Below are 26,608 nucleotides of genomic sequence, written 5' to 3'. Positions count from 1 at the left end.
TGGACCCTAGAGTGCATGGGCTGGCCTCCGTCTTCAGGTCTTGCTGACAGCCTGGGGGCCTGCCTTTGGCCACACTGGCCCTCTATGCTCTCCAAAGCTCAACACACCCTTTGGCTTAGCTCCTGGGCCTACAGCTCCACAGTGCAGGGCCAAGTGTGACTGCAGGACCCTGACCCTTTCCCCCAACGCCTCTGAACCTAGATTCCCAGAGAAAACCCAGAGCAAGCAAGAGTATGCAGTAAATATTTATAATCAACCATTAAAACAACAAGAAATTCCATCACTGTATGGTACACAGACTGCAGGAAGCTTTGAGGGATGGGGCGGGGTGGCTCAGCTGCCCCATCTTTTGGCAATAAATAAAGCTTGGGAAACTTGAAATCTTGGCCGATTGGGTTTTGTGTAAGTCTCAAAACACTAATGAGTCTTGGGGCTCTTTGGATGTGTGGCTGTGGGGCTGGCAGGCCACTCACATGGGGAGGGCAGTTGCAGACCCCAGAGGAGGGCAGAGGGAGGAGTCTTCCAGGGCTGGGGCAGCAGCAGCGGTGGGCGTGGTTATTGCTTGGAGGAGGCTTGGACTGCGGTGAACTCAGGGAACACACGCCCCAGTGAGGTAACGGCTTTGGGGAATTGGCAGCCATGCCAGTGCACTCCTCACCCATCCTCAGCAACCTGAAGTCCATGTTCCAGCGGGCTTGACACATGCGCCCTGGCATGGACTCTGCAACTGCACACCAAATATGCCTAGAAGCTCAGATGGCCCTGGGAGGGGCGCTCTGCACATGAGCCTTACACAGTCCAGCTGCACTGTCCCTCTTGGATGCAGGTAAGACCTATCCTTCCAACGAAAGCCCTACCACCATCCAGAGGCTATACTGGGGTAAGGACGTGTGAATGTTCCTCAGGAGCACAGATTAGAATACGCCTGGCTCCCTCCAGATAAGCCAGGGTGCTTGTGCCTTGGTTTGACGCGGGAACCAGCTTAGTGACTGGAGAGAGCTGTGCACAGGCGCACTGCGGCAGCGTGGAGCCACGGGCAGTACGCTTGTGCCTTAGAACCCGTGGTCTCAGCGCACACGCATCAGGTCCTCACGCCACTGGTAGGACTGGCTGTAGAGGCCTTGTGCACGCAATAGGAAATGGAGAATGGGGCAAGGGGCTTAGGCTGGACTGTGGTCCGGGGATGTGGGTGCTGCGGTGGCAGTGGCCAGCGTGGGGGCTGCGGCAATGGGCTGGGTGAGGTGTGGCAATAAGAGTCTGTCCTCGAGGCCAGTTGCCAGCTTGTCCAGCAGTGCCCCTGAGGGTCGGGCACACAGGCCTGATCCTGGGCACCCGCCGCCAGGCTCCTCTTCGATGGCAGGGATGGTGGGCGCTGGAGGGCCGGCTGGGTCTTCACCTGTACGGCTGTCGGTTGGGCAGTCGACGCTGTCCCCACGGCGAAGAGGCGCGCGCGCGGGGCGGGGTTCCGGCCCAGGCGGTGCAGAAGGCGCAGTGCGCTCGCCGCCGGGGTCACTGTGCTGCCGGCCGCGCTGCTGCCACTGCTTGCGCATGTGCGTGTGTGGGTGCGCACGAGCTCGATGGCGTGCAGTGCTGGGCGGGGCGTCGTCAAAGTGTGGGTCGTGGCGCAGGAACTCATGGAAGAGCGCATCAGTCTTCTCATCCACACTGTAGTCCCGTCGTGGTGTGCGGCGGGGCCAGGCGCGCGGGCTGCGCGGCCAGGGGAACTCCTCCGCTGGTGTCCCATCAAAGCTGCCCCCCACGGTGGTTGTGTGGCCCACACTAGAGAAGGAGGCGTGCTTCTCGGGCCCACTGGGAGGCCCATCGTCGCCCGTGCTGCGCCCCTCGATGCTGGCATAGCCACTGTCCATCTGCAGCAGCTTGCGCGGCCCTCCCACCTCACTGTCCGAGGGCCGCAGCGTGGGTGGCGGTGAGGGCGGTGGGAAGGTGGGCGCTGTGCCCCCTGAGCCAGAGCTGTCGCCGCTGCGCACCGAGTCGCGGTCATTGCTGCTGTGGTCTGAGGCGGTGGCCGCGTGCAGCTCAAGCGACGCACGGAGGCTCCAGATGTCGCGGTAGATGGTCTGGGTGTGCTCCAGCCCCGCATCCCGCTCACTGTCTGACTCCTGCTGCTGGTCAGGCCCCGCACCACCTATGCTGCGCTCCCAGGGGGGCTCGGGGTTCACTCCTCCCGCGGCGCCTGCCTCCTCCTCCTCCACCTCTAGCCTGCAAGCCAGGCGCAACAGTCAGAGGGCTCCCCCATGCCCTCCCCGGCCACCCTGTTCGGTCAGGGAGGGTGGGCACGGACGGGGCCTCTCCACCTTGGCCAGGCTCTGTAGAAGGTGAGTTTTTTAAAATGCTGTCTCTTTTGCACGGGGATGCTTTTTTGATAAACCCTGAGCTCTCCTGGAGCCTGCTTGTCAAGCAGGGTGTCTTATACAGTGTGACCTAAACACCTGTGGACACTGCAGGTGGTTGGCTCCTCACCCAGAGTGGTGCTTTCCTACAAGCCACCTTCTTCCTAACATCTCAATTCCGGGGCAGTGGGGCGGGACGAAGCAGGTGGAGGTCCCCTACCTCTGGGTGACTGAATATGCCACTTAGCACCCTCCCACAATCTTGGGTTGATAAGAAATGGAGGACGATACACAATCAGAAGGGATCGCTAGGAAGTATAGGAACCCTACCCTGCTCCCTGGATTTCCACATGTCACTGACATGGGCCCAGAGCTCCAGGATAGCTGCCCTTGGGCTGTGCGTGGAGGTGGGGTCCTGCTGGAAGATGTGGTCAGGACAGTTTTTGAGAAGGAACCTGAGCAGGTGGGAGGGGGCCCCTCAGACCGAGAACTCCACCGGGGATTCCCAGAAGCCCTGCCTGAGCAGGCATTTAGTCCTGGGGACCCTCCCCTGGGCCCTTACCCAGTCTCCCCCTGCTCCCCTCCTCCAGCCCACAGTCCCTGCTGGAGGGGGGGCCCTAGCGGGGCAGCCTCCAGGAGGAGCAGTGGCACCACAGGGAACTGACTGCCCGTCTGCCCTGCAGACAGGGTGGGGAATGCACTCCCTTGGCTTCCTATGGGTGACTGGGTTGGGCAGGGGCCCACAGGCGCACCCCTAGCACCTTTATCTACTGAAGAATACCTGCCGAGAGCGGGGGACGGGCTGGTGGGGCTGGCCAGAAAGGGGCAGGGGGGCGGGAAGGCCAGAGCAGCGCCTGTGCTGGCAATGTACTGGATGAAGTCCGTGTGAGGGGTGTCCCCCTCCTCCTGCTCCATGCTCTCGCTGGCTGCGCGCTGTCGCTGGAAGTGATGCCGCTTGGGGGAGCCTGTGCAGAGGGAGGCACATCAGCCTGCCTGGGCCCCTCCCAGCATGGCACCCCACCCCCACCCCCAGGCCTGAAGGCAGGAGCCTGGACCAGGTAAGCATGCACCGTGCTGTGCAGGTGTGAGTTTTGTCAAGGAGCAGCAGTTCCCTGGGCATCCAGGGAAGACAGGTGTGGCTACAGCGGGGATTTTAACTGGTCACCTAGTGGCAGGCACAGCTGGGCTAAAACACAGATGTGGGAAGGAGTGGATTGTAAAGCACAGATTGGGGGGATGAGGGAAGAGGTGAAGCCCTCTCCTGCCAGCCTCACCCCTGCCCACGGGCCACCCTCCCACCATAGAGGCCTGGGAGAAGCTTCAGCGGTAAAGTCACAGGGGTGGGGAGGATAGTCACCTAGCAAATAGGTAGGTTCTGGGTGGTTCTGCACCTGAATTTGACTATAGTCACCCTCAGGAATCACAGAATGCCTCTGGGCTCCCAACAGGGTGCAAGATAGGCCCACCCTCCCTGGCCAGGAGCACCGAGGCCACAACTCACCCTCCCCTCTCTGATGTTGGCTGGAGCCAGGCCCCAACAAGGAGGCTGGCACTGTCACTAGCCTCGTACCTTCTCTCTCTCTCTGTTTGTCCCCTCTCCCACCTCCTCCACCGGGCGGCAAGCACATGCATGGCCTGGCCCAGCCCGCTAAGTTCCTTTGTCAGGGCTGGTTACAGCTGTCCGTGCCCACCTTCCCATGCCCCGTACAACCCTGCCTTGGACTGAAGGTAAAGAAGCCCTATGTCCAGGACCCCACATGCCTCTGGGTCTGCAGGATTAAAGGGGTGGCCAATTGGGCCCCCCACCTGTTGTAAATGAGTTTTGGGTTTTTTTTGTTAATCCTCACCTGAGGATGTATTTTCCATTGATATTTTAGAGAAAGGGAGGGAGGGAGGGGTAGAGAGAGAGACACACACACACACATCAATGTGAGAAAGACACATCGATTTGGTTGCCTCCTGCAAGCGCCCCAACCAGGGCCAGGGAACAAACCTACAACCCAGGTGCATGCCCTTGACTGGGAATCGAACCCACAACCCTTCGGTCTCAGGCTGACGCTCTAACCACTGAGAAACACCAGCCAGGGCTGTATGTAAGTTTTATTGGCACACAGCCACACTTGTTTCCACGCCATTTACTGCTGCTTGCCCACCACCACTGTAGACAGACTGACTGCAAAACCAAAAACACTACCACCTGGGGCCCCAGAGAAGCTCAGTGCACGGCCCCGGGCCCCTCCTGACCAGCTCTGAGACCTTGGACAGAGATCTATTGGCCAGCATGGGGCAGGAAGTGGAGACCCCTCTCAGGAGCAGAGATCCCACCCTGGGCTCTGAGCCTCCCACTCTATGGCTGCCTGGGGCAGGGCCCCTGGCCCTTACTCCCCACCAGGGACCGCAGCTCACCTCTTGTGTCCAGACTTGATGCCCGCTGGCTGGGCTCCAGCTTCCATTTCTTGACCTTGAAGTAGGGGCTGGCCCCATCCAAACTGGCATGGCGCCTCAGGCGGGTGAAGAACTGCAGGACTGGGCCTGCCCCAGAGCCTGGGCCTGCCTCCCGGGGCCCCGCAGAGGCCCCCGGCCCACCAGGCTTGGTGCTCCTGGCAGCCACATCCAGCTGGAAGGGAAGAGGGATGCTCTCAGGCGGCCCCTTCCCCACTGTTCCCCACCTGCTACTCAGCCCAGGCTAAGTACCAAGGGGGGAGGGCAGGGAGCTCTTTCCTCCCGCCTGATGCTGCCCAAAGGTTTCCCAGGGGCTCAGCCAGGTGTTGGCCAGCTCTGTCCTTCCCAGCCCCGGACAGAGGGGTCCGAGTAAATGCCTGGGAGTGCTTACCCTGGGGCTTGAACTGGGTCCTGACCACACCCTGCCCAGCTGCCCGAGTGCCTTGTGCACGTGTGAGCATACTCATGTTCGAAATGACTGCATGTTCTGGGCACTACCCACCCCGCAGGGCTCATGCCCATGGGCAGCTTCCCCAGTTCACAGGAGCCCACTTGTGTGCTGTGGCCCATTCAGGGACCAGGCTGGGGCAAGGAGAGCTGTGGAGGTGGGAGGCCACAGGCAGACCTGTCTTGAAACAGGACAGGGAGAGACAAGGGACACATGGGAGCCCTCACCGAGGTGCCTTCCCCGGAGTCACTGGATGAGGAGGAGCTGATCTCGAAGTCAGCAGGGCCCGTGGAAGGGTTGTAGGGGTCACCTGGCAAGGCGGAGCTGGGGCCCACGGAGCGGCCAGTGAGGGCCTTCCCCGGGGGCTGTGGGACAGAGCCGGGTGGAGGAGGAAGCAGTGACAGGTCAAAGAGCACTGGTGGGTGAGGGGGTGTGCTGGGCCCAGCCACCCTCTATGCATCCAGCCAGCCCCACTCCCCATCCTGAGATAAGGGGGTCGGCCCAGAGAGTGGGAAAGGTGCCACCTGCCAGGTGAGGGTAGGGATCCCTCCCACCAAGTCCAAGTCCGGTTACCAACCCCTCCATACTCACCTGGAATATGGCCAGGCTGGCCTTGGGAGGCACTGAGGGGTGAGGCATGGCGGTGGCACTGGCTTCGCTGGAGTCACACTCATGGATGGTGACAATCTTGAGGGGCGGCAGGTGCAGGTGGGTGAGGCGAGCGTTCTTCAGGTGGTGGAAGTCCCCTTCTGTCAGGGTATACCTGTGCCAAGCGTATCCACCAATCACAGAGCAGCCCATCCCTGTGCTCGGCCCCACCCCACGCAGGCCAGGTATCCCCAGCCCACAATCTGCTGTTCCACGGCCCCATCGTCCACCCTGCTGGGTCTGCGGAGAGCACAGCATGAATGACCACCCAGCTCAGTACTGAGGCTATGCTCCAGCCCCGAGGGTGCTGATCCCCTTACCTTCGGCCCTTGTCCTGCGCCTTCCGGCTCTGCTCAAATAGGGCTGCCTCATTGAAGGACACGCGGCGGCCGGTAGAGCTGGTGGACAGGAAGCGCTCGGTCTCTGCATCCTGGCCCTCGAGGTCCTCCCCCCTCAATTCAGGGTCTGCGAGGAGAGCCAAGAGAGGGTGGGCCCCGGGTGGGCCGCACCTCGTGCCGGCAGACTGTGGGCGGAGGGGGAGGGAGCGAGGGGGCCCAACTGACCACCAGGGATGGACAGGGAGGTGGGCGGGCACTCGCTCATCCGCTCACACACTCACTCACTCAGCACGCGCCTGTGAGCACCTACGCGTGGGCTTTAAGGAAACAGAGATGAGTCGGAATCGAGCTTCGCCCAGTCTGGTGGGGGAGACAGACAGACACAGAAGGTCAGGAGGCCTGAGAGGGAAGGCCGAGGAGTGGACAAGGGGCGGGGCCTGGGCAGGGGTGGGGCCTGGGCAGCACCTCACCTTGGACTGGGTGGGTGCTGGTGTCCAGGTAGGTGGTGGTTGTCTTCTCTGCCTCCTCCGTGGCTCTGGGGCAAGACAACAGGAGAGCAAGGTGGCCAGGGTCCCTGCAGGGCTCATGCTCATGGGCTGCACCCTCAGCTCACCGAGCCCACCTGCTGGGACGTGGTCCCTGCACAGGTATGGTGCACCTGCTCCCCACTAGCCAGCTGTCAGAGGCACCTGCCTGGCCCCAGGACCCCCCAGGCCTCCCAGAAAGCAGCAGGTTGATTGGCACAAACCTGTTGAAGCCCTGGTGGACTTCCCAGCAGCGCCTGCACAGGAGCAACACACCAGACAGCACCACAAGGGTTCCCCCAACAAAGAGCGACATCACCACCACCACCAGCATATAGTTGTCCAAGACGGGGTCAGGCTCCGCCTGTGGGGGAGCAGGGGTCAGGTCCTACCTGGACTCTGGTGGGCCAGACCTGTCAATCTCTCCTTCCCCACCCCCTCACTCACAGTGGGGCGGCCTGTGGTATTGTCCCACGTCGTGGTCAGGGTGGCCGTGGTGGCGGTGGTGGCAGTCATGGCCATGGTGGCTGTGGGCTGCATTTTGAGGTGAGAAGGACCCTAGGGGAGGGGCGCTGCTCAGCTCCAGCTCCCAGTACCTGCCCCCTCACTCATCCCAGGGAGTCAGAGCAGCAGCCCACATAGGGCAGTGACTCACAGAGAGGTGGGGGGAACCCCACAGGACTCCCGCCCCCTCAGATCAGTGCCCAGCAGGGACCTCCATCTCCCAATCTTTAAGATGAGGTCAACCGCCTCCCCAGCTGGTGGGGCCGGACTGGCAAGGTAGCACTGCTTAGGAGTCCTGTCCAGGAAAGGGCAAGCATCCTGGGAGAATGGAGACACCGAGACTGTCAGCTCCATCTCCTTGTCCACCACCCATAGAGACTATAGGGCCCTGCCTGCCCCACCAGGAGACTGCAGCTTCCGAAGACTGGCCCCGGGCTGGAGGGACAAGGAGTCCAGGAGTCCATCATGGGGAGCGGGAAGGAGGAGCTGAGCACGGGTCTCCAGGGTCCTGACTCGGGAGGTAAAGGCCCCCTTCCACGGAGCACTAGTGGGAGTGAAAAGGCCAAAGGCGCATCTGTTCCCAGCCCTGAAGAATTTGGTTCCCATGGCGACTGAGCGAGCAGGCTGAGCTGGGGGGGGGAGGGGGGGGGCCGAGTTTGCCAGGGAGCACTGGGGAGGGGAGGGGCGGGGCGTGAGAGGGAGGCCTCCTGCAGGGGCGACTCCTGCGGGCCCTGGGCAGCAAAATGGCTGCTGTGCGCCTCCTCGCGCGCCGGTGCCCAGCCCGAGGTCAGGCTCTTCCGCCGGCAGCCTCTCCCAGCGCAGGCTGGCGAGTCTCCACGCCTGCTTTACGCTTGGGGAAACTGAGGCCGGGGCGGGGCCCGGACCTCGGGAACGGGGCTGTCCAGACATTGCACCTGACCCTCCTCCTTGCGGAAGGACGGGGACGCGCTCTGGAATCTCAGGGAACAGAGTTCGGGGCCGGATGGCCAGCAGCAGTCGGCCAGGCGCCCGCGCGGTCCCTCCCCAGAGGAATGGGAATGCCTGTGCACAGGCTCCAGCGTCCCCAACACTTTCGGGTTTTGACCCCTCGAGACAGCGGGAGAAACCCAGGCCCAGGGAAGGGGAGGGTGTTGACGGAAGCCAGGTGTCCTCGGCGCTCGGGGTCGGAGTGTGGCCGCGGCTCCCCGGGCTACTTGGGGGTAAGGCGCGCATGAATGTAGGTTGAGAAATGAGTTCAGACGGGAGGGGGAGGGGACAGAGACGCATGGACATGACAAGACGGGGGAAGATGGCAGGAGGCGGAGGAAGAAGAGCGGTGGATTCTCGGGGGTAGGCGGGAACAGGCGCGGCGGGTGGAGGTTCCCCACAGGCCAGACCGTGAGGTCCAGCCGGGCCTCGGCTCCCCGAATTCGCCGGCCTCTGCGCCTAACCCCGCGCTCACATCCCGCCCCGGCGGCGGGGATGTCGAGGGAGGACAGGCAGAGCGAGGCTCCAGGTACATCAACCTCGGGCTGAGCCAGGAGGCGGAAGCGCCATCGCCCTCGCCGGATCTCCCAGGGGGAAACTGAGGCCGGGGGAGGGCGCGGGAGAGGGTCCCTCTTCAGGCCGCCCAAGGCGCGGTGCAGAGCTCCGCGGGCTGGCTCCCACGCCCGCCCCGATCCTCCGCTCCCTCCCTCGGGCCTCGCCGGGAAAAGACAGTGGTCCTGAGCCAGGGCGGGCCCTGGAGCCGGCGCGATCCTGGGCTCCGCGGTCACGGCCCGTCTCCCGCCCTCCCGGTGCAGCCCGGGGCCCGCCGCGCCTACCTCAGTCTCGGGGCGCACGGCCCAAGGGCGGCGGGCGGGCGGCTTCGCGGCGCTCCCGGCGGGCTCCGGCGCCCGGTGGCCGCGGAGCAGGAGGAGAATTTATGAATGGAGAGCCCGGTGCGCGGGGGAGGCAGGCGAGAGAGGAGGGACCGCTCACGTGACCGCGTTGGCCAGGAGCCGGCTCCCACCCGCTGGGTGCCGCCGGGTCGTGGCCGGCAGCCCCCACCGCGCCCGCCGCTGCGTTTAGCTCTGTCCGCACTGGCCACCGCCTCCCCTTCCCTTCCGGCGCGGGCGGGGGGCGGAGCCTGCGCTCCCGGTTGCCCCCTCCCCAGGCGGAGCCGCCCTCTCCCGCCGCCGCTGATCTCCGCCCCCACGCCCTGCAGCACGACTTCTCGACCCCTCCCTGAGTCCTGAAAGGCGGGGTGGGGGCGTGCTGAGATGCACGACTCCCCACAACCCGGGATACTGGGGTGCAGAGACTCCCCCTCCTTACCTTCCCCCAGTCGGGGGGGGTCCCCCAAGGGACACAGCCCAGGGGTTTCGCTGTCCTCCCTTTGTTTCCGTGTGAGTGCAGCACTGTCAGGGCTCTCCGTGCGCCCTGCCTTGTCGGGACCAACAAAGATCATAGAACACAACTTGTCCTGAGGCCACCAGGGCCTGCCCAGCGCCGAGTGACATCAGAACTACCCTGCAGAACCCCCACACCTGGCAAACCCGAAAGCTGCTCCCCCTTTTCTCTTTCCAAAAATCATGCCTTCTAGAGGCTCAGGCCACCATTCTGTCATCCGCCCTGTCCTGGCTCCATCCCAGCCACACCCCATAACGACACCCCGTCTCCATGGAAAGCCCACACTGCTCGGTGATGCCTAAGTTCAGCCTCCAGACATTTGCACTCGCAGGTGCAAGACCCCCTCTTCCCCAGACTCAGCCGCAAGAAGCCTTCCTCACCCCTTCAACACTTCCCAACAGCAAAGCCTCCATGCCTCTCCTCTTGGCTGTCTGCTAACATAGCAAACCACCACTTTACACTCCTGTGCCCTGCTTGCTGCTGGTTGTTTCTCGCTTGTGGACCTCTACCTTACTAGCGCCTGTGTGTTGTGTCCCTGCTCAACCCCTGCCCCCACTTACACGATGAGCTCCAAGAGCAGGAGCTCACTCAGGGCTGAGTCCCCAGGGCTGGTACCCAGGAGGGAACAGCTTACTAACTGGATGAAAGGGTGATTCCACTACAGGAGAGCAAGGGGCAGCTAGGTAGATCAATGCCAAGGAAAGCTGGCTCCAGGTGAGTAGGGATGGCATGTGCAAAGGCCCTGAGGTGGAAAAGTGTGTTTGCAGAAGATCCGTATGTTTGAAGAAGCAGGGGAAACCATCTTGTGGTTCCTAGTAGGGGAATAACATGGTCCCTCTGGCTGTGTGTGTGGAGAAGGGCTCAGTGGTGAGGCTAGGGAAGGAGGCTGGGACCATTCAAATGAGTGACGGTGGCCACAGGGGCCAAGCTGAGCGGTCGGGCCTTGTCAATGGGTCTATTAGGGTATTCCAGGATAACCCCAGGTTTGGGACCTGAGTTGCAGGTGGTGCCTTTCCCCATGGGCCACGCTGGAATAGGGATTGAAAAAAGTCTTCCAGTGGATGGGTAGGAGCAGCCCATTAGGTAGACGAAGCCTCCCTATGGGGCCTGGGTGTCCAGGAGAGGTAGGGCTACACACATGACGCACCGCACCCTTAGACATGTGAGTAGGGCTTCCCAAAGCACACGTCTCCCACCACCAGAACCCGGAGGGGGTTTTTCGGCCTGGATGCTGGGATGCTGGGAGGCAGGGGCGCAGCCACAGAGCCAGCCTGAACACCGCTGGAAGCTAGGACTCATGCAACCCCTGAGATTGGGGAGCCTCCGCAGCAGGTGCCTCGGGCCCAGGTGTGACACCCCTGCGTCTTGCATCCGTCAGCTCCACAGCAAAGGCCCTTCGAGCTCAACCCGGACTCCACGTTTTCCCAGAGCCCAAGGTGGGGGGGTGGGAGGCTCGGCCCCGTTCCCCGACCTGCCTGCATGACCGCGGGGGGCGGAGCGGTGACGTCAGCGCCGCAAGCGAGGCTGCGCAGCCGCGGTGACGTCAGCGGAGCCCCCGGCCTACCGCACACGCGCCAGTGCGTCAGCGGCTTGCGGGTGGGGGGGACGGTCGGGCGGGGCCGAGACGACAGCATCTTCGGACACGGGGGCGCCGTCTCGTGGCGCTCGCGGGGATTGCAGCCAAGCCGTGCTCGCATCCCTGCCGCTGGCTTGCACTGGACTCTCAGCCTGAGGATGCTGTTTCCGGGATTTCTGCCTCAGTTTCAGCTTGACTCATTACCGCCCCCACACCGTCTTTTGCTCCTTTAAAAAAATTATTTGTTTTCTTCTAACGTTGAACGTCTGTAAAACGCCCCCGACCCCCACACCAGAGGTGGAATCGTGGTATTTCTCTAATGTCGCAGCTCCTGGCATTCAATTAGCGCTCCCTAATCTTGAATTCAACTTAAGTGTCTCCTCCGCGCAGGCTTTTGATCCTCCGCACATGCACCGCCCCCCCCACCTCTCTCTCTCTCCTCTCTCTCTCTCTCGCTCTCTCTCTCTCTCTCTCTCTCTCTCTCTCTCTCTCTCTCTCTCTCTCTCTCTCCTCTCTCTCTCTCTCTCTCTTCTCTCTCTCTCTCTCCTCTCTCTCTCTCTCTCTCTCTCTCTCTCAGCAGTCTGAGAGCTGGGACCGAAACGAAACTACAACCCCCAGCATGCTGCGCACCCAGCGGCGCGTCGTTAACGTCGCGCGGGGCAGCCCGAATCGTAGTCGCGCGTGCGCCCTGGCTACTACTTCTCCCAGACGTCACCGCGTCGTCCTCCTCGCCCTCCAGGCTGCCCGCGTTCCGCCCGAGTCTGACCACCGTCCTCTATCTACTGCCGCTGCTATGCTGCCAGCCGCGCTGCTCCGCCGCTCCGGCCTAGGTCGCCTCGTGCGCCAGGCTCGCGCCTACGCCGAGGCTGCAGCCGCCCCAGCCCCCGCCGCGGGCCCGGGACAAATGTCTTTCACCTTCGCCTCTCCCACACAGGTGCGGACGCCATTCTGGACCCCGGGCCCGGGCAGGAACCTCCTAACCTCCATTCCGAACCCGATTTCTCCAACCCCCAGGTCGCCGATCCCCATTCGATACCCACAGACCGAGACCCCCAACCCCCAGGTCGCCGACCCTTATTCCGTACCTCGGACTCGTGCCCCTTCACCGTGTGGTCTGGGGTCCTGCCACCGCCAACCTCCCAAACTCCCGGACCTTCCACCTGGAATTCGACACCCAAGGGCCGGACATGCCCTTTAAGCCGGGATTGCCCCTTGCTGCAAGCACCTCTCCCGAGATCAGCACCTCCTATGTGCCTTTCCCTGGCAGGCACCTTCTCATATCCTTACAGCATCTCTGCCGAAGGGCTTGGGTGCTAGATTTCGTTCTCACAGATGATGGCACTGAGGCCCTGCCCAAAGAACAACCCAAGTCGGCCCCAGCGCTGGCTGCTTCTGTGTCTCCCATTGGCACTCAGCTCTGCCCAGCCCATTTCACTACTTGGGAGACTGAATCCTGGTGGAGTGGCCTGGCCTGCAGTGACCTATTATTCCTCATGTGTCTTCTCCAGGTCTTCTTCAATGGCGCCAACGTCCGGCAGGTGGATGTGCCCACGCAGACAGGGGCCTTCGGTATCCTGGCAGCCCACGTGCCCACCCTGCAGGTCCTGCGGCCAGGATTGGTTGTTGTCCATGCTGAGGATGGCACCACCTCCAAATACTTCGGTGAGTCCAGCAGGAGGACAGAGGACTGGGCTGAGCAGAGCTGCACGTTGCAGCAAGTCAGTCCCCATTTCAGTTGGTATGGTAAGAAAAAGTGCTGTGGGCACTCGGAGGTCACGATAGAAAGAAAGCCAGAAACTTTTTTGCAGCTTCCAGCTTCTTACTGGCTGTGGTTAAGAAGCTTGTAATGGGTTGGAGGAGGGTGACAGATCTGGGAAGAGAAGTAAAACGGTGCTGGGTAGGTGTGCTCTGTCTTCCCGAAGCAGCTCCCATCTTGCCCTTCCCTCTCTTCTTCCTCCACAGGCCTCTCCTAAACGCTAAGTCCCACAGAGACTTGCAACCAGGGAGCAATGGGCAGTGGCAGCTTGTCCTGGGCTAACCCTCTGTCCCTGTCCCCAAGGCCCCTTTTTTCGCTGACATCTTAGCCGAAGCAGCCCAGCCTAGCCTCATTTCCCCTCCTAGCCCCTCTCCTGTTGTTTCTTCTATCCTAGGCCCTTCCTTGTTTCATTGTTCCCAGCTTTAATAAATGTTCTCTAAAAATAAAAAAATGTGCTGGCAAGGGGGCCTGACTTAAGAGGAGGAAATTTGTGCAGAAAGAAATCAGCTCTAAGACCTTCACCAGCATCAGTCTCCAAAGCTACAGCCATCCAGGATTCAAACACAGCCCTCTGTTCACCTGACCCCGCTCAGCTAATGAGCTGTGGGTGAAGGGAAGGGTCTGTCCCCATGACCAACTACCAGCAGATGCCCCTGTTGGCCCCCTGGTCTCATGTGTTCTCTCCAGGTGCCCATTCCCCGCTCTGGATCCCAGGGTTCTTGTGGGGCCACTGTCCTGGGGCTGGTGGTTTCCCTAAGCCTAGATGTGGCGGTCTCACCCCTTCTCCTCCTGCAGTTAGCAGCGGCTCGGTCACAGTGAACGCTGACTCATCAGTTCAGTTACTGGCTGAAGAGGCTGTGCCACTGGACATGTTGGATTTGGGGGTAAGTGTCCCAGCAGAAACTGAGGCACGAGCTAAGGGGTTCTGGCTTTGGGGGTGGAAGGGCAGGTGCCAGGACAGGGACCCTGTTTGGACCTCACTAACCACCACCTACTGTAGGCGGCCAAGGCAAACTTGGAGAAGGCACAATCGGAGCTGTCAGGGGCGTCCGACGAGGCCATGAGGGCTGAGATCCAAATCCGAATCGAGGCCAACGAAGCCCTGGTGAAGGCTCTGGAGTAGGCGGTGCGTGCTCCTCGCCAGTGTCAGCGGGGAAACCAAGGCCCAGAGTGGGACAGGGGTTGGAACCAGCTCTCATGGGTCCAGTATGAGGGTGGGGGCAACCCCTCTGGGAGGTAGCCATCCTTGCCAGTGAGGCCACCAGGGGGCAGCAAATTGCTAGCTTCTCCCAGCGCATACCCCCTGGGCCCAGGCCTGGTGGCAGGGGTGAGCTCAGAGACCCTGCTCTGCTCTTGGGGGGACTGTCACCTAGGGGATGGCCTCCCACCTCCAAAGACCCCACCAACATGACCTGCTGCCCTCCACTCTCATGCTGTAGAGACCTCTCCTCCCTACTGCCTTCTCTGGACAGCTTGTCCCCAGTGTGCACCCCATTAAAGACCAGGGACCCCACTTGTGTGTGCTGATTTTGTCTCCTGCCTAGGGCAATGGGCTTGGGATACCACACCTCTGTTAGGGAGGGCCTCAGCTTCAAGGATTTGGGGATTGTGGCCTAAAAGGTCCTTGGGAGCCTCTGAGGAGTGGGGGAGAACACAGCTAGTGACACCAGGCTAGGTGACGGGCAGGGTTCTGGGGACAGCATGGGTGGAGGCGTGGCTGTGGTTCTAAGGTCAGGACTGGGCTGCTCGTCGAGATACCTAGGGTCCAGTCAGGTTCCAGGTTGTGATTTCCACTCTGGGCTTCCTGGCCCTACTCCCAGGGAGGCCCCGCCTTGTACTGGACCAGCCTGTGGGTGGCCCTGGCTGGATGACTGCCTGACTTCTGTTGGTGTTGGCATCTCTGTGGCACCCCAGGCCCTGGGACAGCCCCGGATGGGGTGGGGTGTCTCGACAGGAGCAGCCCTGGCAGCACACAGCTTCACAGAGCTGTTCCATCTCCTCCATTTTGTAACCCTGGGGATGACCCAGACTTGGGTTCCAGGTGGTAGGAAAAGGACTTCAAGGTAGGGGTCTTCTTTCCCCACCCCCGTCAGCCCTGAGCCCAAGCTGGGCTTGCAGGGTATTCCAGGATGGTGAGTGTTCGGAAGAGCCTGGGCCTCCCTGTGTGTCACAGGGAGGCCACCCTGGGGCATGTCATCAGTATGGATGGGCTGTGCACTAGTGTGTCACAGTCCTATGCAAGTGACTGTCACATGGCTGTGTTCAAGGCTTGACATGGTGAGAGACCCATGTGTGTGGGGCCTCCAGGTGATCTCCTGCGTTGTGTGTGTGTGTATGTATGTGCGTGCGTGCTCCCACATGCTTGGGTCTCCTTTCTCTCAGGCCAGTGAGGCCCAAGCAGCAGTCCCCTGCTTCCCGGGAACTCCCAGCCTAGAGAAGGCTGTGATAGCGGGTGCAGCACCATTCTTCCTTGTCTCCAGCTCAGAGGCAAAGTCTTCAGAGTTCATGGCCAGTTTGGGCACCATAAATAAAACCAAAGAAGGGAGGTTAACGAGGGAGACCATCACCAAGATGCTGCCAGCACCCCCTCTCTGCTTATGTCCTGAGAGACTTCAGCCTCCAGCTGGGGGGCAGCAGGATGCAACTGGGACACCATAGTGCATTCCCCATGGGAGACATGAGACTTGGGGACACACCCTGCCTGACACGGGCCCCGAGGGAACAGCTGGTGCTGGCAGGGTCAAGACCTGGGGCAGAAGGGATCCAGGGTGGGGCAGGTCACAGGGACAGAAACCAGGGGTTCAGACCTCATCCACAGGGCAGGCTTGGGACCTGAGGGGGCAGGAAAGGGGTCCCCTGGTACAACTGTGCTTATATCCTGGGACAATTGCTGAAGTATAGGGATGCTCTAAATGGGAAGGAATCAGAAGCCAGTTGATTAGCATGTTTATTAAGTTAGACCTGCAGAGCAAGGTCAGGGCCTCCACACACACACACACCGCTCCCCATTAAGAGCAAACCTTCATCCCCAGTGTGGTTTCAGCAAGGTCAGGGACCAGCCTGAGATCACAAAGTTCTGCCTACCCCAGTAGCAACATCCCCACCCCTTGGAGGTCCCACCTAGGCTGTTCTGTTTCCTCTGCCAACTCCAAGCTGGAAGCAGAGCCCCTACGCTGGGCCCCTCTGCCTGTTTCCACAACCTGTAGCCACTTAAGTCTCCAGACCTTTGCAGTAGCCGTTTCCATTTCCTGGAGAACCATGCTGTGTTTGTGGCAAACTGCTATCCATCCCTCAACACCAGCCCCAGTAACTCCTTCCTTCCAGCCAAGTCCTGACTGACCTTGTGGGGCTGGGAGTGCCTGGGAGTGGGAGTGGGGCAGAGGCCATAGGAGCATTGGGTGAGAGTCGGAAGGAACAGCCCTGGGAGGGATGCTGAGGGTAGAGGTGGGGATGGTCGTCCCAGGTGAAGAAACCAAAAAAGTGGATAGGGGTTGGGTGAGTAGAACTTGGGGTCCCTTTCTAGGCAGAAGGGTCAGGAGGACCAATAGGGCCCCACCACCAGTCAGGGTCATCCTCAGAAAGCCACCAAAATGACATGCCATGCTCCTGCCTGTGTGGTCTATATCCTAGTATGTGAAATGGGTAGGGGGGTTATGCCCAGCCCAAAGGATGGGCAGCAGCTAGTGAACTTGCATTATTGAATGATGACAACATCACTGGGTCTGAGTGAGAGACCCATACCTCAGGCCCCAGGGTGAGTCCTGCAGGATATTCATTTCACCCCATGGCCACCTAGGAAATAGGCTCCAGGGGCCAAAACCCTCCCGAGGTCACAGGACGTGTGATGACTGGCTGCACAAGGCAGTCCTGGTGCTGGTTAATCGCTCCATAAATGCCCTCTGAGGTCACTGTTAAGGGATGCGCGGCTGTGGCACCCCCACTCCAGGCAGGTGACTTGGGCCTGTTTTCCTGGACTGTGCCGCTGACTCAGGCTCCCCTTCCCACGCCCCGCCTTCCGCCTTGCAGGCACCCCCAGGCGGAAGCACAGGGCTTGGAGCGGCAGAAAAATGTCAGGGAGTCCGGATGTGCACCCAGAAACCCAATACCCGTGGCCCAAGTGGGGGTGCGACCGAGTCGTCGACTAGGACAACCGTGACCTCGGGTTCGGTGGCATTCCATGAGCGCAGTCATTGACGGGGCAAGTGGCCCAGGCCGGGCGGCACTCCTGGGCTCTGGCCCACTGGGAGGGGCGGGGATGGCCTGCGTCACTGCCCGCCCGGCTCCCTCCCACCACCCCTGCCCGCCCAAACTCCACCCAGGGAAGGCGGCGCGGATAAAGGTTCAGGGCCGCCGATGCGGCCCCATACCTACCCCGCCACGGCGCACTGGTTCTCGGCCCAGGTACATTAAAGGACTGTGGTGACCTCGGACTGGCCGCGCCCGGTGAGTTGTGGGCGGGATCTCGCGGGCCAAGGAGGGGTTCCCCGCTCTAGGCTTTTAAGGTGCCCCACTTTTCTTTGTTCTTGGGACAGGCAGGGTTTGGGATACCTCCAGTCCTGGGAAGCACCCCTTCCCCCACGGGACGTGGAATGGGTGGAGCGAGGCGCAGCCAGCACCCTCTTCACAGGACCTGGGCCCCTGCCCCACCCCCCCGGCACTCCCCCTCCCCGGAGTGACCTTGAGCTAGTTGCTGTTCCAGCCTGCTTTCCGGTGTGTACGGCCTCAATTTTATGCTTTAGAGGATTCACACTAGCGAGTCTCTCCCCACGCCCGAAGTCGATCGGCTTTGCCCCTGCCCGGGACATTCTCGCGCCCCCTCCCCAGGACTCTCAGCAGCACTCCCGGATGGGGGCCGGCAGAGGGCGCGCCAGCGCTGCTGACTCACCGCAGCCCCGAGCAGAGCCGTGCGCGCGGGCCCCAGCAGGGACGCCGCGTCACGTCATAGCTCCGGCGGGTGCGACTCAAGAAGCAGGTCCAGCCCGCGAGACTGGGGTGGGACGCGAGGTAGTACCAGGGTCCCCCCGACACCGGCCACGTCACGGGATGCAGGACTCGCCATCAGCTCGTGGAGACCTCACGCCCCAAAGTCGAACCTTCCCGCGAGCTGCCGAACATGGCCCAGCCACGAGGCGCGGGTATTGCCCCTCGCTTCCGCTCGCGGTAGCTTCCCGGACGGACGCGGGAGAGGTCACGCGACATCCTGCCCATCCTGGCGCGGGGACAAAGCCGGCCCTCACGCCACACAGCTCCGGGAAGAGGTCCCGAGTCCTCCCGGGCCGCTCGCCCTTTGTTGTGGGCACCAGGCCTTATGAATGGCCCCCGGCGCGGGCGGGGGCGTGGGGGCCGGCTTCTGCGGCTCCAGCTCCGCCCCCGCCGCGCTCCCCTTGGCCACCAGGGCAGGGGCGGGGCCAGGGGCGGGCCCTGCGGCCACGTGGGGCAGCGCCGCGGCTACAGCCATTGGCCGGTAAGCGCAGCCCACTAGGCCTTCGGCGCGCGCTGATTGGCCGGCGCGGGCCGGCAGAGTAAGTAGTGAATGGGAGGGGGCGGAGGCCCCGCCCCTTAGAACGTTGCTACATTATAACTTTTTTTTCTTGTTACTTTCACCCCCAGATCTTCGGAGCGGCGGCGGCGACTGTTGCTAAGGGAGGTGACGCGCCGAGAAACGCGGCCCGACCGGCAGACGGCAGTAAGCGCGGTCAGCCAGCGGCGCCCACTCCTCCGGGACCCTCCCCCCGCGCCCGCCTAGTCTCGGTCGACTCCCGCCGCCCTTGAAAGAAGCCGCAAGTACAGTCCCCACCCCCGGAAGGCGCCCCAACGAGCCGACTCGACCCCGGAGCGCCACTGAGATTCTTGATTCGCCATTTGTTCCTGGGACCTTCTCGAAGGGGACACGCGCTGCCCCTCATACCCAGTGTCCCCGAGAACCCTGGTTCGGGGAGCCCCGGCCCTGTCCGGAGGCGCGGCGAGGATTGGCGTTGCCCCGCGGACCCCAGTTCCCCAGCGCGGGCCGGGGATGGAGCCGCAGCCTGGCGGCGCCCGGAGCTGCCGGCGCGGGGCCCCTGGCGGCGCCTGCGAGCTGGGCTCCGCGGCGGATGCAGCGTCCATGAGCCTGGCCATCCACAGCACAACGGGCACTCGCTACGAGTTGTCGGTGTCCCCCGACGAGACGGTGGAGGGGCTGCGCAAGCGGCTGTCCCAGCGCCTCAAAGTGCCCAAGGAGCGCCTGGCGCTGCTCCACAAAGACACGTAGGTACCGAGCGCCGCCCTTGCCGCAGCGAACCCCTGGCCTGCTGCTCCCTGTGGCCCCGGCCCCCGGACGGGAACAAAGAGCTCGCAGCTCGGGAAAGGAAGGGGGCGGCCAGACCGGGGGTGGGGGGACTGGCGCGCTCTCGGGCGCCCTCTGCTCGGCCTTGCTTGCTTCGGCCCCCTCCCCCGCCTGGGGTCGCTGCACAAAGGCTGCTGCGACGGTGCCTCCCGCTGGGCTCAGGCGACACCCCTCGAGGGACGATGGGAGCCCTGGGACGGCGCGGTGCTCCCATCTGCGGGGGTAGGGGGGGCCGCTGCTGTCGCTTCCCCTCCCTGCTTCTCCGCCGGCTTCCGCATCTGCTCGGCAGCCCTCTGTGCGTCTGGCTGTCTCCTTCCACTTGCGTCTCTCTGCCCCCCTTTGTTCTCGCCACGAGCGCTCCCCTCAGCCTTCCCCTCCCCCTCCCCCATGGTATTTAAATCGCCTCCAGGCTGGGAAGCCCTCCTCCCGCTGGCCTCCGGGGACTCGCTGTGTCCATCCCCAGCGGAGGGGCCTCGGTGGGGGAGGGGCAAGAGGGGGAGGGTCTCCTTTGTCTGAACGGCGGCTGCCTACGCCAGTGAAGGAGGGAGGAGGGGGAACCCTGCCGGGCAAAGCCCCTGAAGGCTCCGTCCTGTGGCCCCACAAAGAGGAGCCCAGGGCTGGAGTTCGTGAATTACCGGCAGGGTTGGCCCTGGGGTGGCTGGGAGGGTGTCACAGGGCACAGTGGGGCCCGGGTAAGGAAAAAAAGTGTCTTGCTGAGGTGCAAAGGGGGTGCCCCACTCCAAAGTTGGGGTTCCTTGAGAGAAGGGGTCTGAACCACTAGCATGGGGTCCCAGGACCAGATAGTGAGCCTCGCCCCCACTTTCAGGGCCCAGGGTCTAGCGGCCAGGTAGAGATGGGGGTGGGAGGACTTCTGTCTCCCTAGCAAGCACTCCCTCGGCGTCTGCTTCCGCGTCCCTGCCTGGTCTCTGCTGTAGCCTCACCCTCTTCCTTCCTCCCCCTCCCCACCCCACCCCACCAGCCGGCTCAGTTCGGGGAAGCTGCAGGAGTTCGGCGTGGGGGATGGCAGCAAGCTGACTCTCGTGCCCACCGTGGAGGCGGGCCTCATGGTAAATGGCTGAGGAGGCCCCAACATGGGAGGGCAGCGCCCTTTCATGCCAGCATGGTCCCCCTCACACCTGTCTGGGTCCCCCCCCCCCCCCTCCCCACCTAGCAGGGCCCTCCCAGCCCCTGTGCCCAGGTGCCCAACCTAGAATGCATACTCAGGGTCTCTTCCCCTCCTTCTCTTTGTAGTCTCAGGCCTCAAGGCCAGAACAGTCTGTGATGCAGGCTCTGGAGAGCTTAACAGAGACCCAGGTGAGACTCAAGTGCCACCCCTCCTCGCCCAGGGGCTGGGAGGCCCCGAGCCCAACCCCTCTGGAGAGCCTGGGGTTGTTTCTGTTCGGAGGAGGCCTGTGGGGAGGGGACTGGAGCTGCTCCGCCTTCTTGCCAGCTTGGCCTGGTCACCCAGCTTCCTCTTCCTCCTCCCCCCAAGCACTCACCACCTGACCTTGAGGGCCTTCTCTCCCACGGTGGCTGCCATGGGGGATGGGGGCCCAGCTTTCACAAGCCTGCCTGCGGGTGACCTTAGCCCAGGCTCCCACCCCCGGGGCCTGTGTCCCTGAGTGCCCCCCCTCCAGGGCCACTGAAGTTTCCCCAGAGCGACCTTTATAAAATTTCTGCTAGTGGGGAGAGGGAGGGGCTGGCCTGGGTGACACTCCTTCCGCCTTTCGTGACCCCATTGTGAGGGGTGGGTAGTCACCCCTCCCCCTCCTCTTTCTGGCCTTTGTTCTCTGCCCCAAATGGGGAGGGGAGGGGCGGGGTGGGGGCAACCAGGCACCCAGCGAGGCCAACACAGGATGTTAGGAAAATATTTAGTAAGCAGCCTGGAGGAAGATGAGGAGGGAGGCCTGGGCTGGCCCACACCCAGGTTCCCGGTTTTGTTGCAGCCTTTCCCCCCTCCTTTTCTCATTTTTCTGGCGGCAGGGCCTCCTCCCAGGAGGGTGACACAGGCCTCAGCTATCCGCCTGCTGCCAGGGTGGGGGAAGCAGGCTGCTGCCCTCCCCTAGAGGGGGTGGGCAGGTTCTAGGCCTCCCTGTCTGGGCTGGCCAGCCGCAGGAAACCTGCTCAGCCGCTTCCCTTCCTCCTGCCTGAGGCCCTCGCCCCCTCCCCGACATGTAGCATCCTGCCCTCACCAGCCGGCTAGTGTGGAAGAGGGGGGAGAGCAGTAGCTGGGTGGTCTGCCATCAGGAGGGGCAGCCAGGTGGGGAAGAACGGGAGTCCTGGGAGCCCCAGGGTGTCTCCTGATTTCCTGGGGCAGATGTGAACTGAGCTCCCTACTCTTGGGGGGGGTGATGTGGTTGCCAGGGGGGCCCTCTGTGTTTGGTTCACATCCGCCCCGGGGTGCCTGCGAGGGAGATAGGGAGGGGGGCTGGGTGGATTGACTGGGCTCCCAGGGCTGCTCCCTGCCTGGCACCACATCATGCCTGCCCGGTTGCCCTCCCCAGGGAGGAAGTTGCGGGAGGGAGTGGGTGTGGGGGGGTGACCCAGCTGCTCTTGGGAGCTACCCCAGGCCCTTTCTGCAAGGGGCATTTCTGGGGGTGGGGGAAGGTCATGCAGACTGGGCTGGGAGGTGGGGGCTTCTCACTGCCTGCCTCCCTCGCCTCCTCCCCAAGGCCCCCAAGCAGAGAAGGTTACGCCAGCCGCTGCCAGGGGAGAGCTGGGAGGCGGTTGTTCTGAGTCATCCAGCCTCTGTCACTTCTCAGAAACCTCCCCCCCCCCCCCCCCCCCCCCGCACCCACCCCAGCCCGGTCCCTGGGGACAGTTCTGTGCTAGCCAGGCCCCACTGCAGACGGGTCAGAGGCACCTCACACCCTTGGTGAAGGGGGACCCCAATTGGAAGGTTCATGTTTGCATGGGCTGTGTTCAGGCCCTGCGGGACCCTGGCTCCAGGGAACCAGTCAGGGCCCCTTCCCACAGTGACGCCTCTCTCTCAGCCTCTGCCCCGCCCAGGACAGATAAATATTTATCTTGAGAAAGCAAAGGTTAGGATGAAGAATTTGTCCGGCAATTCCACCCACTTGCTGCCCACCCCTGTGGCTTAACTGGGAGGGGGCCTGAGATAGGTCTCTCATAATCATAGGCAGAGAAGATCTGGGGGTTTGAGAGGGTGGGGAAAGGTACAAGGTGAGGGTTATTTGAGGACAGTGACCTCTGGCTAGGCCCCGCCCCCTCTGGCCTCACTTTCCCCTTAAAAGAACCAAGCTGGCCAAGGAGGGCCAGGCCCCCCTGTCTGACCTGCCTCTGTCCCCCACAGCCCCCAGCGGCGCCCGGGCCGGGCCGGGCTGGCGGAGGCGGCTTCCGGAAATACCGATTCATTTTATTTAAGCATCCGTGGCACCGACAGGGACCCCAGAGCCCAGAGAGGGGCGGCGAGAGGCCCCAGGTCACACAGCGTGGGGGGGCCGGGCCGGGACGGGCTGGGCGCCTAGGGTTGGGACCCTGGGGTTGATGGGCCACTCTCTGCAGGTCAGTGACTTCTTGTCAGGCCGCTCACCGCTGACCTTGGCTCTTCGAGTGGGTGACCACATGATGTTCGTCCAGCTTCAACTTGCGGCCCAGCACACCCCACTACAACACCGCCATGTGCTGGCAGCTGCAACCGCTGCCACCCGTGGGGACCCCAGCATGACCACTCCTGTGTCCTCTCCCTGCCGGCCAGTGTCCAGTACTGTCCGTGTCCCCCCAGTGCCCACCAGCCCTGCACCTGCATCCCCCTCACCTGTAACGGCCGGCTCCTTCCGTTCCCACTCAGCCCCCACCACCTGCCCCGAGGTGAGTCTGGGAAGGGCTTATCCTTCAAACCCAAGGGTGGGCTGTTTGGAGGGGGTGGAGAAGGGACTCAGAACCCCTACTGCATGTTTTAAAGGCCATCGCTGGATCCTGGGCTGGTGGGTGGTCCCAGACCCTGAACCCCAAGGCCTTTTCTTATACCCTAAGCTATGTCCCCCTCTTCCATCAGCAGATGGACTGTTCCCCTGCTGCCAGTGCCCGGGCCAGCCCCACATCCACCCCTGGGGGCAGCCCCACCTCCCGTTCCCGAAAACCTGGTGCCATTATCGAGAGCTTCGTGAACCACGCCCCAGGGGTCTTCTCAGGGACCTTCTCTGGTAGGTATCATGGCTTCTATGTTGTCCCAGCAGTGGTCACATGCACACACCTCAGGGGTGGGACACTCACCATCCCACCCTCAGATCGTGACCCTACAGCAGGCTGTGTGTGTCCCCAGGCGCGGGTGGGAGTCTTTGTGTCATTCTTGCCCCAGGGTCCCAGCCCTTGGGCATTCACCCAGACGCTCTGCCCCCTGTAGGCACGCTGCACCCCAACTGCCAGGACAGCAGTGGGCGGCCGCGGCGGGACATCGGCACCATCCTGCAGATCCTCAACGACCTCCTGAGCGCCACGCGGCACTACCAGGGCATGCCCCCATCACTGACCCAACTGCGTTGCCACGCCCAGTGCGCACCCGCCTCTCCCGCCTCAGACCTCACCCCAAAAACTACCTCCTGCGAGAAGCTGGTGGCCACGGCCCCAGCCTCCCTGAGCCAGGCCCGCCTGGGCAAGCCCACGGGTGAGTGTCCAAGGTGCCCCACCCATTCTCACCGCTCAAGGCCCCTCTGTGTGCAGCTCAGAGCAGCTGACCCACCTCAGGCTGGGGAGGCACCAGCTGCCATTCTGCCTGCTCTGAAAGAGCCTGAAGAGAAGGGGGTGTGTGTTGGGGACACAAAGTGTCCTTGTGCCCTCCCGAGGGGGAGGGGGGCTCCTCCTCACATCCTCCTCAGGCACTTTCTCCAGATGGCAGGTGGAGCCTCTGTGAATGGCCGAGTCAGGCAAAGGGAGGGGGGCTGGCTTCCCCTCCTCCTCGATGGCCCCGTGTTCCCCAACTTGTTTTTACCCTATAAATCTGGAGTCTCGCAGACTGGTGATGCCACTCTGTCCAGTGGGCCCCCAGCCCAAGCCACGAAGGGGAAACCGTGGCCAGAGCTCGAGTTCCTCTGTCACAGAAGCAGCTGGAAGGGCTCGAGCTGCAGTTAATTCATGCGGTGACTGTGTCTTGAGTGCTTGTCTTGGACACGGCCCTGCCCTCACAGGGCTCACAGCTGGTGTGCTGGACTTTCAGACAAGTTTTAATAAACCCACAGCTCCCAGGAGTCTACTGGAGATTCATTCCCTGGATACTCTTGATCAGCTCCCTCAATGGAACTTGTGTCCAAGAGGCCCTGGACTGTGCCTAATGCTGGGGGGCATTTGCTGGGGGTCCAGCCTCTCCCCGGGGGTCATGGTCATGGCTTCCTTTACAGGGGACCGGCTGCGGCAGACGGAGAACCGAGCCACCCGCTGCAAGGTGGAGCGCCTGCAGCTGCTGCTCCAGCAGAAACGGCTCCGCAGAAAGGCCCGGAGGGATGCCCGAGGCCCCTACCACTGGCCACCCAGCCGCAAGGCCGGCCGCAGCGACAGCAGCCCCGGAGGCAGTGGTGGCAGCCCCAGTGAGGCTGCGGGCTTGGGCCTTGACTTCGAGGAATCCGTCTGGAAGCCAGAAGTTAACCCCGACATCAAGTCAGAGTTCGTGGTGGCCTAGAAACCTTGTCCCTCATCCCTGCCCAGGGTGGCTGAGAGCATCGCCCAGCTCAGGAGGGCAGGCAGTGGGCACTGCAGGAGGCCCCTCCCTCTTCAGCCAGCGCCCTGGTTTTTTAAAATTTTCATTTCTTACCATGGTTTTCCAAACCCTCTGTGGCCTTGGGTTCCTGCCTCCTCGGTTCAGCCTCACATCTCCCCACCTCTTCCTCTGTACCCCCACCCTCCCTCCTCAGCCACGCAGGGTCCTTCCCTGCCCACCTTCCCAAGATCCAAATATGTAGCAGTCTGTCCAGATGGTTCAGAGCAGAAATGAGGAAGAAGCCCCCCCCCCCCCCCTTCCGCTGGCTCTGATGCTCCACCACCCCCACCCTCTTCAGGTTTAAGTCTAAAATGTAGATGCCTCATTTGCACTTTACAGACAGGAGGGGGCCACAGAGAAGAGAACCCCCACTGCCAATTCTGGCCTCCGCCTACCCAGCAGGGCCCCGCGGGGCTCCAAACACCTCACAGGACCCACAGCTGCACCAACCAGGGGCTGTCTCTTCCACCTCTGTACTACTTTCTCTTCTTAGTTTCTTTTTCCCGGAAAAGAAAAGCTGTTTCAGGGGAGGCTGGCCAGAACCTGCCTTGGAGTGCGGGTCTGGGTGTAGTCAGTACCCTTTCCTGGCAGAAAAGGGATGGAGGGGAACAGGCCTGCCTGCCTTTGCTGGCCACGCACTGTGCGATGCTCTTCTGATGCCACTCTCCAACCCCACATCTTTTTTTTTTTTTTTCCTGAGCTCTGGGTATTTATAGACTGTTAATTTTCTGACTGAGCCAATAGTAGTTGGGAACCTCTTGAAAAATCAGGAGAGAAATTGCTGTGGGGTCGGGGAGATGCCCCCAGCCCTACTTCTCAGCCCAACCTGAGTGATCTGGGCCTGTGGACTGTGTCTGGGGGTGACTCTCCTGCAACCTGGAGGGGAGGGGGTGCTGAGCTGTGAATCTCATGGTTAGGGGCTACACTGTAGCATTAACCCCTTGGGAGGGTTGCTGCTGGTCTAATTTGGAACCTCCCCACTCATGCCCATGCCCCAGGGGTCTTTGGCCCCAGAGCAGAGGGACAGGAACCTCCCCTTAATTGGGGCCATTTCAATGTGGGTGGAGTTTATTTTTCATTCACTTTTTTTTACTGATAAATGGAGATGTCTGGGCCTTCCCCCCACACACATACCTGTCTGTCCTGCAGGATACCCCACCCCCTGCCTGTCTCCCTCCTTTTGTCCTACTTGTAGATGAACCCCCCCAGGTCCTCACTCCTTCCCCATTATGTGTTTCAAGTTAATGGTTTCAGATGTGAACATCATGTGTTAACTGTAGCTCTGTAAATTTTTTTTGTGGGGGGGTGGGCGGGGAGGAGGGGTCAGAAAGTTAGGGGTCAGAGATTTGTTTTGTTTTTCTAAAAGGAGAGAAGAGGGGCAGATTTGTTTTTGAAAAACTGTCTTGGATACCTATTTAAATGTGTGTTCTCTTTTATTTTTAACAATTTTTAAGTAATGTCTATACACCCCAGGCAGGAACCACCCTTGCCCGGCCCCCCTCCCTCACCATGCCAGCCCCTGAAGAAAGCATTACCAGTCCTAGGGGTTGGGGTCTGGCTGTGGGGTGTGCCTGCACTTTTCGTGAGTTTCCTGTATGAAAAAAGGCCTACAC

The 26,608-nt window shown here is 62.0% G+C and overlaps 3 protein-coding genes across 8 annotated transcripts; 2 read left to right on the top strand and 1 right to left on the bottom strand.

Annotated features, from left to right (window-relative positions):
- Window positions 1-232: 232 nt before the first annotated feature.
- CBARP (CACN subunit beta associated regulatory protein) lies at window positions 233-9,962 on the bottom strand. 2 transcript variants are annotated; one of them, XM_070415658.1, is made up of 10 exons: window positions 9,058-9,962; window positions 7,199-7,309; window positions 6,976-7,115; window positions 6,698-6,762; window positions 6,210-6,354; window positions 5,833-6,004; window positions 5,469-5,606; window positions 4,758-4,968; window positions 3,133-3,316; window positions 233-2,220 (listed from the first exon to the last, which is right to left on the bottom strand). In XM_070415658.1, exons 2-10 carry the CDS (start codon window positions 7,289-7,291, stop codon window positions 1,161-1,163), a joined length of 2,208 nt encoding a protein of 735 aa, XP_070271759.1. In that variant the 5' UTR covers window positions 7,292-7,309; window positions 9,058-9,962; the 3' UTR covers window positions 233-1,160. The 2 variants fall into 2 exon arrangements, with proteins under 2 accessions (XP_070271759.1, XP_070271760.1); XM_070415659.1 differs by having other exon boundaries at window positions 9,551-9,962.
- Window positions 9,963-11,907: 1,945 nt separating this feature from the next.
- ATP5F1D (ATP synthase F1 subunit delta) lies at window positions 11,908-14,470 on the top strand. The gene is made up of 4 exons (XM_070415656.1): window positions 11,908-12,135; window positions 12,710-12,863; window positions 13,753-13,841; window positions 13,958-14,470. The coding sequence occupies exons 1-4, from the start codon at window positions 11,995-11,997 to the stop codon at window positions 14,078-14,080; spliced, it is 507 nt and encodes a 168-aa protein (XP_070271757.1). The 5' UTR covers window positions 11,908-11,994; the 3' UTR covers window positions 14,081-14,470.
- Window positions 14,471-17,023: 2,553 nt separating this feature from the next.
- MIDN (midnolin) lies at window positions 17,024-26,409 on the top strand. 5 transcript variants are annotated; one of them, XM_070415653.1, is made up of 9 exons: window positions 17,024-17,400; window positions 18,568-19,203; window positions 20,262-20,349; window positions 20,534-20,596; window positions 22,596-22,724; window positions 22,808-23,113; window positions 23,304-23,448; window positions 23,649-23,909; window positions 24,640-26,409. In XM_070415653.1, exons 2-9 carry the CDS (start codon window positions 18,971-18,973, stop codon window positions 24,915-24,917), a joined length of 1,503 nt encoding a protein of 500 aa, XP_070271754.1. In that variant the 5' UTR covers window positions 17,024-17,400; window positions 18,568-18,970; the 3' UTR covers window positions 24,918-26,409. The 5 variants fall into 5 exon arrangements, with proteins under 5 accessions (XP_070271754.1, XP_070271752.1, XP_070271756.1 ...); XM_070415651.1 differs by having other exon boundaries at window positions 17,025-17,400; window positions 23,301-23,448; XM_070415655.1 differs by lacking the exon at window positions 22,596-22,724 and having other exon boundaries at window positions 17,026-17,400.
- Window positions 26,410-26,608: the final 199 nt, after the last annotated feature.

Source organism: Myotis yumanensis, unplaced genomic scaffold, assembly GCF_028538775.1.
Source record: "Myotis yumanensis isolate MYYU_CA2020_CCGP unplaced genomic scaffold, mMyoYum1.0.hap1 SCAF_5, whole genome shotgun sequence".
NCBI lineage: Eukaryota > Metazoa > Chordata > Mammalia > Chiroptera > Vespertilionidae > Myotis > Myotis yumanensis.
This window is presented reverse-complemented; position numbering and strand designations above follow the sequence as displayed.

What these genes read in the sequence shown, in the direction of transcription:
- ATP5F1D (XM_070415656.1), top strand. Translation starts at nt 11,995, where the DNA reads ATGCTGCCAGCCGCGCTGCTCCGCCGCTCCGGCCTAGGTCGCCTCGTG. An exon ending in CCTTCGCCTCTCCCACACAG is followed by an intron (nt 12,136 to 12,709) that starts GTGCGGACGCCA and finishes TGTCTTCTCCAG; the next exon opens with GTCTTCTTCAATGGCGCCAA. An exon ending in TGGACATGTTGGATTTGGGG is followed by an intron (nt 13,842 to 13,957) that starts GTAAGTGTCCCA and finishes CACCTACTGTAG; the next exon opens with GCGGCCAAGGCAAACTTGGA.
- MIDN (XM_070415651.1), top strand. Translation starts at nt 18,971, where the DNA reads ATGGAGCCGCAGCCTGGCGGCGCCCGGAGCTGCCGGCGCGGGGCCCCT. An exon ending in AGAGCTTAACAGAGACCCAG is followed by an intron (nt 20,597 to 22,595) that starts GTGAGACTCAAG and finishes TGTCCCCCACAG; the next exon opens with CCCCCAGCGGCGCCCGGGCC. An exon ending in GGGGCGGCGAGAGGCCCCAG is followed by an intron (nt 22,725 to 22,807) that starts GTCACACAGCGT and finishes CACTCTCTGCAG; the next exon opens with GTCAGTGACTTCTTGTCAGG.
- CBARP (XM_070415658.1), bottom strand. Translation starts at nt 7,291, where the DNA reads ATGCAGCCCACAGCCACCATGGCCATGACTGCCACCACCGCCACCACG. An exon ending in CCAGCCTGGCCATATTCCAG is followed by an intron (nt 5,607 to 5,832) that starts GTGAGTATGGAG and finishes TCTGTCCCACAG; the next exon opens with CCCCCGGGGAAGGCCCTCAC. An exon ending in ACTCCGGGGAAGGCACCTCG is followed by an intron (nt 4,969 to 5,468) that starts GTGAGGGCTCCC and finishes CTTCCCTTCCAG; the next exon opens with CTGGATGTGGCTGCCAGGAG.